The sequence below is a fragment of the Cyprinus carpio genome, chromosome B10 (assembly GCF_018340385.1).
Source record: "Cyprinus carpio isolate SPL01 chromosome B10, ASM1834038v1, whole genome shotgun sequence".
Taxonomy (NCBI): Eukaryota; Metazoa; Chordata; class Actinopteri; order Cypriniformes; family Cyprinidae; genus Cyprinus; species Cyprinus carpio.
This window is the reverse complement of record NC_056606.1, coordinates 8291285-8308817: the sequence shown is the minus strand read 5'-3', so window position 1 is coordinate 8308817 and position 17533 is coordinate 8291285. Positions and strand designations below refer to the sequence as shown.

At 34.5% G+C, this 17533-nt stretch overlaps 1 protein-coding gene across 4 annotated transcripts in view; it reads right to left on the bottom strand.

The window, feature by feature from the left end:
• LOC109097240 (small conductance calcium-activated potassium channel protein 2-like) overlaps positions 1–11129 on the bottom strand; it is a 39655-nt gene extending 28526 nt beyond the window's left edge. The window contains exons 1-2 of one of the 4 annotated variants that reach the window (XM_042732339.1): positions 10201–11129; positions 8937–9032 (exon numbers count right to left, since the gene is read on the bottom strand). In XM_042732339.1, the coding sequence (XP_042588273.1) occupies positions 8937–9032; positions 10201–10983 (879 nt within the window). In that variant the 5' untranslated portion in view covers positions 10984–11129. The remainder of the gene's footprint in view (positions 1–8936; positions 9033–10200) is intronic. The other 3 variants (XM_042732341.1, XM_042732338.1, XM_042732340.1) reach the window with 3 other exon arrangements.
• Positions 11130–17533: the final 6404 nt, after the last annotated feature.

The following is a 17533-nucleotide window of genomic DNA, read 5'->3' as shown; positions in this document are numbered from 1 at the left end:
ACATGTGCTCAGGGTGTGCTAGCAATTAGATCACATCTGCAGGGTGGCTCATTCTTGAAGCAAAGTTTTGCCTGAATGATGATTAGATTCACTGATTTAGATCGCTGCATTTAAACTGAGAATGAATTTAAAACTCAGAATGATGCGTTCGGTGTGTGATAAAGTATAACGGAATTAAAAAATCTGACATCATGCATTGCCGAACTAAATTGTGAGACCGTCACCACTTCGTCACTGGCATTGCTCACAGCAGAAGTTGAAAATTTCTCAACTTTTCAAGCACCAGCTGAGGCGTCAGCCAATCAGATCGCCTTATGCAAATAGCATAGTTCAGGCGCTAGCCAATTACGGTCTAATATAATTGGCTGTTGTTACTATGGCAATTGCGACAGCGCCAAGCTTCAGACATGGCATCCATCAAGCGTTGACGCCGACGCCCAGTGTATGAGTGTACTGCAAACAGTAATAGCACGTGCAACGGCAGCCTCCCCCGGGTCCTAATGCCCGCTCAGTAAGGAGTTTTAATTCCGTAGGGGCGCTGTTGGCCTACTTCTAATAAAATGAAAGTAAAATACACAAATAACATTTAGACTGTGTTTCTTTTTAAATAAATTGGTAATTGATGTCATAAAATCATGAGTATGTTTTCATTTAAAGGTCAGAAGCTATAGCTTACATGAATAAAAAAAAAAAATTACAAATATGACACTTGTAAATTAAATAATTCTACACTCTAAAAAAGGCTGGGTTATTTTTTTAACCCAAATGCTGGGTTTAGCCTGTTCGGGGTTGACCCGATGTTTTTGTTTACCCCAGGGCTGGGCCATTTAAGCTGTCTCAACAATCGCTGGCTGCCCGTGAGAGAAACTCAACAAGCTAATTTTATTTTTTAAATATTTTTTTTTTTACCCAAATACTTTTACACATTAACTCTGCCATTTTTAATCTACCTATCCGCTGGGTTGACCCTGTTTTTGGTGAAACTTCTCAACAATGCATGCCCTTGACAAATGAGTTTCTCAAATGTAAATTAAACTACTTAAAACAAAGCAACTTAATTACTATATTGTAAATTATATTATTTTACACATTGCAACTTAAGGACGAGATGTCAGTCAGCTGCGTCAGCAGTGGTCGTTTCGCACTGGAAACGTCTTTGACTTGCATAACATAAATAGATTTCATTCATTATAATACTGAGTGTAATTTAATTGGTTAAAATATGTTCTTTAATCTCAGTACTGTTTGTTTATGGGCAGTTTTTGGAGTCAGTCACGCCATCTCTCAGCTACGAGTGAAACGTGAGGCCGCAGTCTAAAGTTTGCAGTTCCCCCATGAACAACAGCCCTTCCGCACGAGAATTAGCACTATATTTTTTGTCGGTCAAAAAACATTTGTGACAAACGTCTAATAAACGTTAAGTTCATGTTTATTATAGATTTAACATACATAATTGTTTGGCTGTTAACAGAGAATGTGTTGAGTTTATACACTTCAAATTAGAACTTGTCCTTAATGCTAACGTTTCTGTTTATATATGGCTTTTTGTTGCTTGGACTTGTCTAAAAATGTGTGCCTTGACAAATGAGTTTTCTATTTATAGCTATTTGTAAAACTATTTACTAATGTCATATTGATTACACAGTTGTGAAAGCTATTCAGCTCACTATAGCATATTCAGCCCTGTAGAATAATCATAGGTGAATCATTGCTATTAAAACTTGTATTTTGTCCAATTTATTTATAGGTTAGGAACAAACGTGGAATTCCTTTAACCGAGTCCACAAAACCCCATCCATCTGTCATGGCGGTAAAAATGCAATCTCTGTCAGGCAATCATACTCAATGGGACATAAGGAACTTTTCTGGACAATTTCAAAAAGGAATTGCAAATTGTATATTAATTGCATTTTCCCAATGTGCGACGTAAATTATGTCCAAAAGTTTGATTTTTAGATTTTTCCAGCCTGGGATATACTTGGGGTTGTGTTTTGTATTGGGAGATATTTGTAGTTTTAACCCCAAATCTCTCACTGTTTTGCAATGATCAAAAACAACATTGGCAGTTTTTAATCAATAAATTAAAAAGCACAATGTGTCAGCATGTTTCAAATGCTAAAAAACGATTCCATTTGTTTTGGCACTTCCAATGTGCAAGCCCACCGAACCTTATTCAGAGTAGCCTCCCCTTTCCTTTCTTATTCTGGGTCAGCCACTGTGGAAATAACCCATGCATGTGTTCAGCCTATCCTGTCCAGATATTTACCCCTAGCGCTGGAAAAAAAAACTTGCCAAATAAGTTGGGACCAGTTTTTACCCAGCAGTTTGTCTCCAGACAGCGGGAACCGATGAGTCCTCTGCACAATCAAACCTCTGCTGCAGCCTGTATTGATTTTTCGTCTGGTCACGGAGAACTGGCCCCCCGATTTTCTCCCCATTTTTTTCTCCATTAATGTGTTTTGGTAGTTGTTCCAGCGAACTATTTTTGATTGCACACGATAATCACTTAATGATCTTTTAAAAGATTTTACAGAATTTTGCCATACAACTATTTCTTTTGTAAAGCTGCTTAGACCAGGCATCTACAAATGGAAAATACAGTAAACTTTTTGCTTTTCCAAAATAAACTGTGCATATGGTAAGGTTACTACACAATTTGCATCTTTCAATGGGGAAAAAAGTACCACTGCTCTCTCACAGTAAAAGCTTTCTAACGATATATAGTTTATTTATTAGGTCTATTTGTCAAAACTATCTTCAGATGTACCTGTCTTATTATAAAATTTAACATTTTAAATGTTGTTTCTGTCCTTTTTAAATTTTAATGTCTACGTTGTGTATTAAATAGTTAAAAATATAAGTTAATTAAAAAATAATAACAATTATTCTATAATTTCCACTCAGGAGAGATATACCGGTATCAGCATTGGCAATATTTCCACTCAGGAGAGATATACCAATATCAACATTTTCTAATTTGTATCAAAAACATTTTTAATTCATTTCAATTAAACAAAAAAAACTTTATTCACATTTCAAAACAAAAAACCAAAATTACCAAAACCAAATCAAATCAATATACCAATTCAAAACTCAGTTCTGTGATTTCATTTTTATTATATCTTACATTAATCCCTTAACATTTTTAATTAATAATTTAAATGAACATTTTTGTTGAAGATTTTTGACTCATCAATATTCTGAATTTTTATCAGGTCTATTAACGTTACAGCTACATTTGGTGCATATAAATTGCTACATCAAAGAGTGCAGGTGAATTTGCAGTAGTAACTCCATCACCCCAGCCTCATCTAATACAGCTGCAGTAAGTGCTACGAGATACACAACACACACCAAATGATAAAGATGTACAAAAAAAAGAACATGTGATTAAATAATAAAAACGGCCTAAACTGATCAGGGCAACACAAGGTCGATGGCTCTTCTGAAGCAGCCGCACTCACTGTTGCTTTACCAGAACTGGACTCTGTTAAAACACAGCGAGCTGTAATCTATCAAACACGTGTCCGTACAGGGGGCTCGCTGTTTTGTCTCCTGTTTTCGCCTTGCGTCGCCTTGACAAGGGCACGGACAAAAGGTCGTCTGCCTTTGTGCTCTTCGTCTGTCTAGTAGGCAGCAGGGGTTGGTTACTGGTTTCAGAAGGGCTCAATATAACTAATGGAGCATGGCTCAATATTTAATCTGTGTAATGTAGAGAATGGGAACATATATCTTGTCACTAAGAAAAGAAATCGCTCAATCTCATTAGAGAATTAGGTAGAGAGGTTCAGCCCAATTACAAATTAATGCAATGGTTAATTTATGATATCAAAGTGGGTCCTAAGAGGCCACTTTGCTAAGTAAATCCTCAGCTGTAGGTTGCTTTCAGCTTTCAAGTTTCTTTGAAGGAGGACCCGCATGCTTTCAGAGTTTGCATTTGTGTAATTGAACGCTGCCGGAAAAGGATGACAGCTGTTGTATTATTAAGTTAACTGTAACCTAATTTAACTCTTTTCTCTAGCGGTTTCAATTAAACATACGCAAAATAAAATAGTAAAACATAAAAGCCACCATTTCATAAGAAATTAATTCAAGACATAAAATTGCTTAGTTTCATTTGAAAACATCTATACTTCTCTCAAAGAAAAACTGACCACTTCAAGTCTCTTTTCTAGCAATTTAAAATTAAATTAAATTAGTAAAATATTTTGGTAAACAGTGTCAAGTTGAAATTGAAAAAACTTTGAAAATGAAAATGATTTTTATAATGTTCTGTCTGAAATTATAATACCTTTGAATTTTCTATGGAATAAATTAGTGTAGATGCTCTAGAAAATAAATTAAAATATTGTTGTTGATCCTATTCCTAACAATAAAACATTACAGAGAATAATGTTTTGGTAAACCGAAACCACAATTATATTTATTTATTTATTTTGCACACTAAATTTCTTCAAATTAATTATTTAAAGATATTTGAAATGATGTAAAATTACTTTTATGTTTTGCCTTAAATTACAGTCTAGATGCTGTAACAATATATATTATATAATAATTTGAATTATTTTATTTAAATTTTATATTAAATTTTTAAAGAATTGAAAGATCCTACACCTTTTACTAAAACATTGCAAAGAATAGTAACATTTCAGTAAATCAGGCAAGAGTGGAGGGTTTAATTTATTAGTTTTATTTTTTAATGCACTAAATTTCTTCAAATAACAATTAGTTTGATATATTTAAAATATTTACAATTATTGATTTTTTTTAAATAAATTAAATAACATTGTCTAAATTTATCAACACCTTAGAACTGACTCTGAGCTAAATTACAATATAGATGCTCCAGTAATTTAAACAGTTAGATTAAGTTTAATTAAATATTCAATTAAATTTAAAGCCAGCAGACATCTCAGATTAACTTTATTTAAATGAACATCTTTTACTTGAATCTTATAATCTCTATACAGTAATCCAGCTCAGTGAAAACTCAAGGGTCAGTGGTGACGGATGGATATGTGACACTCGGCAGTCGTCTCAGGTAGAGTTAGTTGTCACAGGACAAGGCAGTGCACATCCTCTATAGTGCCTCAGCGCTGCTCACATGAACTCATCATATGACTCTGTCCTATGCAAGTGTTAGACATCCCACAGTTCAGGCAATTTGTGGTTCAACTGCAGCTAACCATCATATTTCATTGATAAACTGCTGATACAAATGAAGGTCATTGTAAAAAAAAAAAAAAAAAAAAAAAAAAATGAAATACCTATTTTTCATATCAATATGGCGATGATGTGCATGTATTTGTAATGCGCAGAGCCCCCGTCTGGTCCCTTCAGAGAGGCACATTTCTCTGGTAAAGCATTCCCATGATTGATGTCCCTCAGAGACTTGTGGGCCCTAAATATTACAGAGAGCACAACTGGCTCATGAATACACGCTGTTATAATTCAACAGTGTGAAAAGTAATAAAACTGCTCAGGCATTTATGGCTGCAGAGCCAGGGCTCTTAATGGCTTTTCGGGGGTGGGGGGGTTTGCATGGATATTACAAAACAGTGATGTTGTTTCATGTACATTCAGTATAAACACACCCATGTATGTTTCCATGTACTGCCACAATTTTATGATGCAATCTAAATGAATTTCAAAAACATCTGAACAACAATGCACCCTTATTTGTACGCAGAGCAGAAGCATTATTGTATTAAAGGAAGAGTACACCCAAAATTGAAACTTTTGTCAGAATTGATGTTGTTTCAAAGCCACACTTTGCATTGAAGAAATAAGTTTTATCTGTGCATGCATTTCCTGGGAACTGAGCTCATGGGCTTGGTGTTGCAGGCACTATGTATTAGTTTTTGAGGAGACTTTTGTGGAGTTTGGCACAAGCTGGCTCTGTAAATCATTATCTAAATTCATTGTATGGAAAAGAGCAGCTTCAACATTCAATCAAACATCTCCTTTTGTGTTTTACAAAAAATAATAATAATAATGGGAACAGAACATAATCATTTTATAGATATAAGTGCGTAAAGGTGATTATTACATTTTTCAGTCCCACTTTATATTAAGTGGCCTTAACTACTATGTACTTCTATTTAAATTAATCATTTAACACAATGCACCTATTGTGTACATACATACATGTTTTTGCATTGTACTTTTATTTTTAAAATACCTGCATGTAATTGCATCAGTAATTATTTTCTGAAATTATATTTATAACTGCAGTATGGACCCATCCCTTACACCCTAACCATATGCCCAAACCTGTCCCTAACCTTACCAGGTCATGGGTCACCAGAATGTTTTATATCTAAGGTAGATTGTCTGGTTTTGTTGTCATGAGATTGCACAGTTTCTCATTCCTCAGCTATGGCAGCAACACCTAATTGCCTTCACCTCAATGGCCACACTGAGAAAATTTCAACATGGCTCTTTGACATCTCAGCTGGACGGCTGTTCATCACCTGCGCTCTTGGCAAGGCTGAGCACCTAAATTCAAAGTTTCTTCCATCCCCATTGGAGGTCAGTTTTTTTTTTTTTTTTTTTGTCGTCTTGTTTTGTCAAAAACCCTGGAGTCATACTAGATCACAATGCAGAAACCACCTGATTGAGAAACTTCACAAGTCAAATTTAAGAATGATTCAAAGTCGTTCTGCAGCTTCAGTCATTATTGTCAATGACATTACAGCAAATTACCAAATATACCTTTTAAAATAACAACAAACTCTGTGGAACACACAGTCTTAATACTGCTCTTTTCCAATTTAAGTAAATGGGAATGGATGATGTGAAAAGAGCCAATCACAGCTTTCAAAAAATAACAAATAAGGCACCACAAAAGTAGTCTTTGTGACTTCTGTCAAGTCTTATGATGTCAAACCTTGATGCACAATTTTCCTGTATATACACACACAACTAAGCTTTGAGAGTAGATGTATTCAGTTTATTGAATGTTCTGGAGTTCATGGAAAGGAGCAGCGTGAGCATTCTTTAAAATATCTTCTTTTATGTTCTACAGGTTTGGAAGTATATGAAGGTATGACCCTAAATACTGAAATCCTGTGTTACGCATTTGCACAGGTGACTAAGAAAAAAACAGCTAATCTTATTTCCCCTTCACTCTGACCATACACACTATTAACTAATAACACTGTCTCTGTTCTGCCAAAAGCAGTACGATCTTGTTGGCACTATGTACTTACTGGCAGAACAAGCTTATTGGTGCTCCTTGGCCTTATCTAAGTGCTTGATTTATATATTTTGCTATTAACGCAAGTATTCGTCAAACCCAGAATATACACTTTGGTAGGATAGCTTCAGCCAAGAAAACAAATTATCTCATTAGCTGGTCCTTTGATTTTGCCTACAGCTGTCCAAAGCAAATGCCTTTAACATCTGACAAGGTGCAAAAATCAGATTTTTCATTTGGTCAAAGTGAAAATAAAAATGGCCAATTTCCAAAAAGGCTTGGACAATATCTTTTACAGATTTCAACAGTACACTATCGGGGGGGAAAAAAAGTATTTTTTTAAAGTAAAAAAAAAAAAAAAAAAAAAAAATTTCACTGGTGTGTAAAATAAGCAAACATGAAAAAAAAGTATTTTTTTAAAGTAAAAAAAAAAAAAAAAAAAAAAAAAAATATATATATATATATGAAAGTAGGCTTTTACAGTCATGAAATTTAAAACCCAGGCAACAAACTGCATGCAAATCAATGTGAAATTCACATGTCCTTCTGTGATTAAATCCTTTGGACTAATCTGTCCATCCCACAAGAAATGAACAGTGATATTTCCCTACTGGACAAGCCACACATGCTTTCACTTCATAATAAGGCTGTCCGATTCAACTTGAATGAGATGTGCGTGTCTATTTGCAAGTTAAATGAAAAATAATAAATGAATAAATAATTTCCACAGGGTTCCCACATTTTTTGACAACTGGATTAGACTTATAAAAATCATTTTATACATAATGCACATAAAAAATTATTTCTGTTATATGATTTCCATTTTATTACTTCATTTTCTATTAGTTAATTTGCTCATTAATTTAATAAGGCCTCCAAATCACAGTAACTGAAATTTGCATGGTTTTCCATGACCATGGGAACCCTGAAAGAATGAATATGAAAAAGTGGAATAAATCAAATAAATCTTTGATGTTGCATTTTAAGAAACATCATGAAGACTGCTTTAAAAGAAATTTACAGGATTTCATCCTCGCCAACACCAGCTAAAAGTCTTAAACTTTTTTGTTAATGCATTACTTAATGCAAAGAAATGCATTACAATGGAGATATGGATGCTGAGATGTATAAAATTCACCAGTAATACAGTAAAACAACAATCCACTGATGCAAGGTCACCAGACAGAGTGCTTTCCAAGTACTATAACCATCAAGTCAAGTTCTTTCTCTCTACAAATATGGGCAAAAACGGCCTTAAGTGCAGATTTAGACACTTACTAACACCAGTACGGAGACATTGTACAGAAAGCCTCCATACTTAATCTATAAACTACATTTCTGTTGAGAAAGCACAAGTGCAAGTCTATAGTCAACACAGTTAATAGTCTATGAATCTCAGGTTATGCTCTAGTAGATTTCTGTAATGATTTTATGAAGATTAATAAGTACTTTATAAGGAAAAATGTCCATTCAACCTGGCCTTGTCTATAAACTGTGAACGGCTACTGTTAAACACTGACAGGATTTCATGGCCTGATTCGATTAAGCCGGTGAGAAATAGAGAGGATGCAGTGCTATTGAAGATAATCCGATTGTAATTCTATGGTAATGGCTATCATTCCAAGCACAATGTGTTAAGCATTAGTCTGGAGGAGAGAATGTGTTAAAAACTGCAGAACCGAAAAAGCACCAAAATTAACATGACAGTAAACAGCTCTTACTTATTTTTAAGAGTTACCTGGATTTCCCTGGCATGATATATGATAATCAACCCAAGAAGAATGATTGTAGAAAGGCTTATCAGGCATTTTAGGGCTAAAGAATACAGTGACTCCTGTAAAAAAAGGGAAGAAAAGGACAAATTCAACTCATTTGGATTAGCTGGTGTAAACATACACTACTATTGCATATTGATTAAAACTGTAAAAATATTACTGCAACACATTACTATGTTTTATGATTCCAAGACTTTGTAGACTTTTGTGAGTGTTTGGATTCCTGAAAATACCAAAACATAAGCACTAATGCAAGCACATCTGAGACCATTACATAATTTAACTGAAATCTGACTTTAACCTTCCACGTGGCGACATATTTTCCTTCATTTTTAACATACTGACAAAACAATAATATGTCATTTTAAAACATAAATGGGAACATTCTGATGCAGATCAACCATCTAACATAATTTAACCATTATTTTGAGAAAATATGAATGTTGTCATTAGGCAAAATCCCTGTGGCAAATTTAATTGCAGTAATGCATATCCTCTATGGGACTTTTATAGATAGAGGCATCAATTAAATTAATGTAATTATTTAATTATTTTAAAAGTACTTATAGTAATAAAAAGGCATTTATACATAAATAACACAATTCTGATTTATTTTTCCAGTAATGATCTACAGAAAGTCAAAGAAGAAGAGTGCACAATTGACACTAAAAGTTAAGAAATAATTATTAACTCAATCTGACTTGATTAAGCTATAACAGTTAGTTCTGGTGACTGGATTGGTCGAGCTTCCCAATAGTGCTGCTAACATTAGGAAGTTTCACTGTTTGCGTCATTCCAGTGTTTTCTTTCACGAGCAGAAGCGGAGTTGTGTCATTTTTGCAGTCATTAATATTAATTATGTGTTTACTGAGCTGTTTAAATGCGGCCAAATCACGGCACAGAGGACAGCACTCCTGTTTGAATTTACTGCTTAAATATGTCGTTCATAAAAGAACGCGAATTCTAAAGTTCTAAAAGATTTTTTGTTACATTGGAACCATTTTACGCAGCTAAACGATTCCGTGGAGAAAACCGAGGAAGCCAAGCGTCTTCCAGTAAACGTGACCTTGCCACAGTTCTTCTTTTATCCATCCACGCATCCATCCGCACCGCGCACTTTCCAAACTTGTAGTTTTTCCTCTCTCTCGCCAGCAGGCAGACCGCACTTAATGAATTCTGACCTAGATGGGGGGACCTGCAGGATTTGGGGACTATTAAGTTACGCACCTTTCCGTAGGCTCCCCACGAGAGTTCAGTTTCAATGACCATCACCACGATGCCAAACATCCCAAAGATGAGCGCGTAGTCGCTCAGACGCTTTCTTTTCTCAAACAGGGCCCTCCTGTGCCCGAGCTTCTGTCCAATGTTCTGGTTCTTCTTTTTGCCGGATTTGCCCCCGCCGTGGCTACATCCACCCCCTCCACCTCCTCCGCCGCCGCCTCCCCCGTCCCCCGCCGAGTAAGGCATGAGGGTGGTGGAGTTGTTCTCCGGCTTGGAGGCGAGCGTGTCGGACGCGTCCGCCGCAGACACGGGTTGCAGTGGCTGGGACTCCGAATCAAACTCGTGCAGGTTTCTGCGGGACGAGCTCAAGTTACTGAGCGGCCGCATCACGCCGCCGTTGTATCTGCAGCTGCTCATGGCTATTTGGGTGTAAGAGTTACTCTCTCTGTGGCTGCTGGCCGGACTGCCCCGAATCTGCTGCCGGTTGTGATCGCGATGAGGATGATGATGGTGGTGGTGATGGTATCTGGATGAACTACCATGACTAGAGGGCGTGAACTCGCTGTACTGAGCGCCTTGCCTGGTTGAAGATGAGACGGACGGTGTCCTTAAAGTTCCCAGCGGAGTCCCGTGCAGAGGCTGGCTTTTTCTGGCATCCTCGCAGGTGGAGGAGTTGTTGCAGGTGCAGTGCCTGACGGAGCGCTCTTCCTCCCGTCCGCAGTAGTGCTGCTGGTGCTGCTTATAGTGCTGCTGCTCTGGATAGAAATCGTTCTGCAATGGGGTTTCCATCTCAGAGCTGCCGTTTAAAGCAGAGCCCCGTGCATGCACCCTACCGAGGGGGCGTTGTGATGAGTAACGGAGGATAAAAGCTGGCGCGAGGTTGGACCCACCTCGGCTTCTGTAGAAGTGCGAGCGCGCTTCCGATTGGCCGAGCGACCCAAAACAACTGGGCTGACGTCACGCAGGGAAGGTGGCAACATGCGTTCAAATGTGCAGCAATTCACAACTCAGTGCTCTTAGCTGCTTACTAGGTCTCTGACTTCTTAAGTATAATATTTATTAGTGCGTGTTTCATAATGAAACTAATATGACTTAATTTTTAATGTAAATTAAATGTATATAGAAATTGTAAAAGGGTTTTGTTGAAAAAGTAATCATTATCAAAATGTCAACAATCAAGCAATTATTTTTTTTAAATAATAATAATAAAAAAAAAAAATAAATGGCCACACACAATTAAATTTACGCAAACTTACATTACTGAAACACAGTTCATTAATTTTGGATATGTTGTTTGTTTTCTCTTGATTGAAAGTCATGAACAAAATGGAGGAATAAATGAAATTTCTCTCTCATTGATATTTGTGGAGAAAATAACACTCTTTCTGGAGCCTTTAGGCATGCCAATTTTTAATAAAGGATCAAATAAAAAGTGAATAATTTAATAACTCACTCATGAAACACAAAAGACTTCCACTTGTAATGATGTTACTTGCAGAAAGTACCGAACGCATTTGAATGGATTGTTTTAGTGAACCGATTCAAAAGATCCGATTCAGTGGGGGGAATCAAAATCGCCACTAAGTCACAGTACACATGCACCGACTACAATTTTGAAGTCAGGTTTACTCGCGAGACGAACTGGCTGACTTTAAACAACAGCATACCACAAAATTAGGGAAAACAACCGAGTCCATTTCTAAATTTTCCCGAGACAAACTGGTAATTCTCATTTATTAAACACTGCATTCATTTTCAAAGAATAGCCTACGAATTACATTACTATATGCAATATGAAATATTATTGTATATATTATTGAGAATCAGTCCGTTTCTAGCCTCATCCTTATGTAAAGGCATGATTTGAAGACTAGCACGTGTGGAAGAGTCGCTGCAGTATTACTGCAGTCAGCACGTCACCTCGCAGCGTCAGCAGCAGCTGAAATCCTTTCTTATTGTTCTCTCGCCTTTTGCCAACTCGCATCCTTATGAAGCAAGATCAAGTGCTCCGGTGCGCAGGAATGCTGTCAATCAAATAACCACGCGCTCACAGTCGGGCATCTCATTACATCACGGAGCCAGAGTTTGAATGAAAGGAAAATGAATGGATTTATGTGTTGCGATTCGGAAACACATAAATAAACAGATTTACTTTAACACGGGGCAGGTTGCATTCAAAGACATGTGGTAGTTTTATACTGCTGCATTTTTTAGTGGGAAACTAGTTTCTTACATATTTTGTTCAGTTGATTTGTCTTCACTTGAGTTTTATTCTTCATGTAAAGTGTAAAAAAAACCAAAAAAAAAACCAGACAATTTAAATTTTGGGTCACCTGTTCATCTATTTTACTATACATATGTATTGGCCATTCAGAATTGGTCCAAAATCAGAGTTGGAAATGTCTTGAAAAAAATGTGTATTTTTCCTAAAAATGTGTATGTATGCAAATTGTATATGCAAGGCACACATTTCTAATACTAACTGTATCCTCATATTGTATTTTCAGAAAAAAATGGGAATATTTGTCCTTATAACTTGCATACTAAAACATACTAAAATACAATAATAATTGCATAACTGTACTAAAATTTTGTTTATTTGCCCCAAATATGAGAATAATGTGTTCCCTTTTGTCACTACTGAAACTAGTGATGACATGATGACATGTTTCAATCGTGACTGTTTCGGTGGTGACAATTTTATGGGATAACTCCCAAAAAACCAAAGATGTCACTACCGAAATTCCTCCAAATGTTTCGGTAGTGAAAATTTTAGATACTTTTGAACCTAGCTCAAAGATGCTAATCAACATATGCTTAGCTAGCACAGATGTTATGGAATAGCTCCCAAAAAAGTGTACTTGCAGAAAAAAGATGTTTGGTAGTGATGTTCCTTAAAGTTACACACAGATTTTTAAACACATTTACCCCAAAATGATGGGGCCTATCTACTCATCATGTAGCTATATGAGAGAAACTGATACATACAAATTTCCTGATCATAAATTTAGAGGTGTAGGTGTAGTCTCAGCCAATGGACTATACATTGTTTCAGTAGTGATAAAAAAGTGCGGGACACTTTTTTTTATATAAAGTTTCATAATTTCCAAAGAAAATATAAAATAAATATTTTTTTTAACTTAACTTTTTAAAAGAATCAAAAAGATTATTTTAAAAACAACAATGGGAAAAAAATTAATTATTTCAATATCATTTTCATAAGTTGACATTTATTATTAAACTTACTATTACTAATATTTTAAATATTATTGTGGGTTTCAATAGATAATAAAAGGATCTTAGTAAACATCAACAAGCTTTTAAGAGGCTACTTAAATGCTTTTTAAATGTGTTCTTTGGTTGTGGGACAGCAGTTTGTAAAAAAAATAAATAAAATTATTGGTGATTTAAAAAATCAATTGTTTTTACCTATGCATGCTCATTCATGTCTTTTTATTTTTAATTTTTTTAAAGAAATTGAGTCCCGATGTCCTCTACCGCGGTCATAGCATAACTTATGATTTTTTTTTACATTATTTTTTAATGCTCTAAACCATGGAAAGACATGGAAAAAAAAATTCCTAAAACTTTTTTCTCGGGTCTTAAGAGGTTAATATAAGTGTTATATTTCAATTTCACAAAGAAACGTGCAGCATTTTGTCCAAGCAATAATAAAAGGAAAAATTTAATTTATAATTTGTTTTAAATCTCATTTTGTCAAAAAAAAAATTGTGAATCGAATCGTGAGTTGAGTGAATTGTTACATCCCTATTGTGAAATATTATTACATTAACATTTTATTAATATTATTAACAGTAATATTGGCAATTATTATTTAAAAAAATCTATTTTAATAAAAACTTAAACAACATCATCAATACCCCAGATCTAAAGCTTAACATTAACCATCATAAATCCACACTCTAAAAAATAATTCAAGGGATCTGTTACCACTACATAATTTAATACATTGTTGTAAATTAAAAATTCTAAATTTTTAATTTGATTAAACCTTTTAAGTTACCAGCATTATTTTAATGAGTTGTCAAGACAGAATAATGTTGATAATTACATCAACTTAATAATGTATGTAATTTAAACATAAATATATTTGTTGATTAGTTTAAAACAATATTTATGTTGTAGCAACCCAATGAAATTGGCTTGATAACTTAATGTTTTCACACCATTTGAGTTCAGGATTTCAAAGCTCCTCCCCCACTTAATGAGCAAGGAGCAAGTTCAGACATGTTTTAGGCTGACCAGTATGACACAAAGGACATTTCAAGGTGAGTAATCTGAGTTTTATTTCATTTACAAATAAATTCTCTCCATTTAACTAGGGGTTTAGCTACACCTGGTAATACAGTTGATGTTAGCAGTGTAATTTGACCAGGATAGCAGTGGATAAGAATGTAAAAATGGTTTAATTGAAAAAAATGCTCAGCCAGAGAGGGAATTTCATTTGTGCTGTAAATAGAAAAACAATTTAATGCACAGACACATTTTTAAAAATCTGTCGTCATACACACAGATAGCATTCAAGTTTTATTGTTGGCAGTTTGCTGTTTGACCAACATTAACAGACTTTTGATCTCTGTAAAAAAGATAGTAGCGCCTTTGTTTTTTTTTTGTTTTTTTTTTAATTGCTTTTTTTATACAGTGTGTTTTTGTGTTAGTACAACCTGCAGAAAGAGATATTCTGGATTTTGGTCACTGTTGTTATGCAACCTAAAATTTGTATTTTATTTTCCTGCACTTTAAGGCATACAGTAAATTACTGTTAAATTATCATTCAGTGAATCTTCTGGCATCAATTACGAATATCTACTGGTTGCTGAGATTTGCATGAACAGTTAATGCTAATGTACTATGACATTCTAGGCTGATAAGTATTTTTTTATGTTGGCCCATATCTAAAAATGGCTTTGGGGTGTAAAATGTGTAAATTTTAAATCCAAAACACAAATAGCGTTGCTAAAACATTACAGGCTATACCATGGTCATGGTGGGCAACCACTGCCATGCCTTTATCAAGACTGTTTTTGTTCTTTCAAAACATGGGGTAGCCTCAGATCACATTTATCAAGACATCACTCTAAGGGAACTCAGGAAAGATTCAGATCTGCAAAAAGTATCTCTTTTACTTGTCCTTGTTGCAATGCCAAGACAATCTCCACAGAAAGAGAATTATTTGAACACCTGGGTTGGCATTTGAAAAAACATGAGACTGTCATCTGTATATTTTAGAACTGCAATTTCAGCACTAATATTTATGGTACATTTGCTTCCCACAGAAGCCAAAAACAAACTTCTCACTCATTGATGGATTTCAAGGAAGACATAATAAAAAGGTTTGTAAATTCAGCCAACACAGATCAACACACTGATGTGGAAATTCAAGGTAGGGAGCTGCCTGATGATGGTCAAGATCCTGCACTGCTCTCTTTCAGTTCAAATTTTAGGTATATTACACTGGCCATACACTGGGTCTACCCAGGTCAGTAATATCATAACAATGGGCTATTTAGTTTAATAAAGAGATGTATGGCTGTTGCTTTTCACTTAACCATTTGAATTATTTCATGACACTTACTATTATTTTTATGATAAAATATTTTTGATCGCTACTTATTTGATCGTTACTTTTGATCAACCTACTTCAGGATTTGACCAAAAGACGGCACCCATTGTGGTTGAGGGCATCAAAATCCTGAATGGAATGGATATCCCAAGGTGCTGTGCTCTGCTGATTGGCATAATATATGCTCTGAATCTGAGTTACCCCAAGGAGCTTAAATATACCTGTGAAGTGTTTCAAGCTGTTTCTTGAACTTGATGGACTGAAACCCAGTGCAAAAGTAATGTATCTGAAGAACAGTATTTTCTGAAATCTCTACTTGTTCCAGAGAAAATTTTGTTCACCTTTTTTTTTTTTTTTTTTTGTAATTTGAAGTCTACTGTAGGCTGATCTTTGTGTTATATTTCATACTGCTTGAAAAACTGAGGTTAATAAATGAATGTCAGTAGCATTTATATATGCTTGTTTGTGACAGTAGCAATCTTTGATGTTTTAAAAATGGGGTTTAATGTGAAGAAATAATTTTAAAATTTAAAGTTTTACAGATTGTTTGACACTGTGGAAAAATATGTAAATGACAATAACTTTGCTTTGTTGGAATTAATTCATTGTGATGGCATAACTGAGTATGCATACAAATGTTTTAAAGGCAAATCTGTAGGGCCCGTTTGTTTATAATTTGTGGGGAGCACACATTTTTGTTTTGTAAATTGTGCAAAATGCAAAATTTTGAAACTCAATTTTTGAAACTGCAGTTCAAAATAAAAAAAAAGTTAACTAACAAAATTGTTGAATGAATTAATTTCTTACAAGCAACTAAATGAATGAACAAAAACATGAAGAAAAAAAAGCTAAACAATTAAAGCAACTTAATTTTTTATAGGTTGTGAACTTGAGAACTTGCGTTTATAATTATGGTAATTAAGTACATAACACAGAATTTATTTTAAAATTTATGTAAAAAAAATAGTTGGAACAACTTAATTTTTTCAAGGACTCAACTTAAAAAATCGAGTTTATGCTACTTAAAAATACCTCTGTCTAAAGAGTAAAAGGTAATTTGTCTAACTCAATATAGTTTGTTGGCTGAACGTAATGTTATTAGAAGTTGTCATAACGCAAATATATTGATGCAAACTGTTGCGTTGATTTTTTTTGTTTGAACTACACAATATTTTTTAGAGTGCAGTCTTCAGTGTCACATGATCCATCAGAAATCATTCTAATAAATTATAATAAATCATTCCATTGATCAAAAATATTATTGCTGCTCAGTTATTAATAGCCTAATGGTTCTTCTTATTTTCAGTTTTAAAACAGTTTTTGCTGCTTAATATTTTGTTGAAACTTGAAAGGATTCTATGATGAATACAAAATTCAGAGGAACAGCATTTATCTGAAATAGAATCTTTTGTGACTTTATACATGTTCTGCTGTGATTTTTGATCAATTTAATGCATAAAACTTATACACACATATCCCAAACATCTGAATGAAAGAATATCACGGTTTCTGCATAAATATCAAGTAGCACAACGGTTTTCAACATTAATATTAATAAAAAAAAATGTTTCTTGAGCATCAAATCAGCATATTAGAATGATTTCTGAAGGATCATGTGACACTGAAGACTGGAGGAATGATGCTGAAAATATGGTTTTCCATCACTGGAATTAATTACATAATAATTAAAATAAAATAATTAAAATGTAATGATTCGTATTAAAGTTCATACTCTTGCTCGGTCCCCTGTGACTG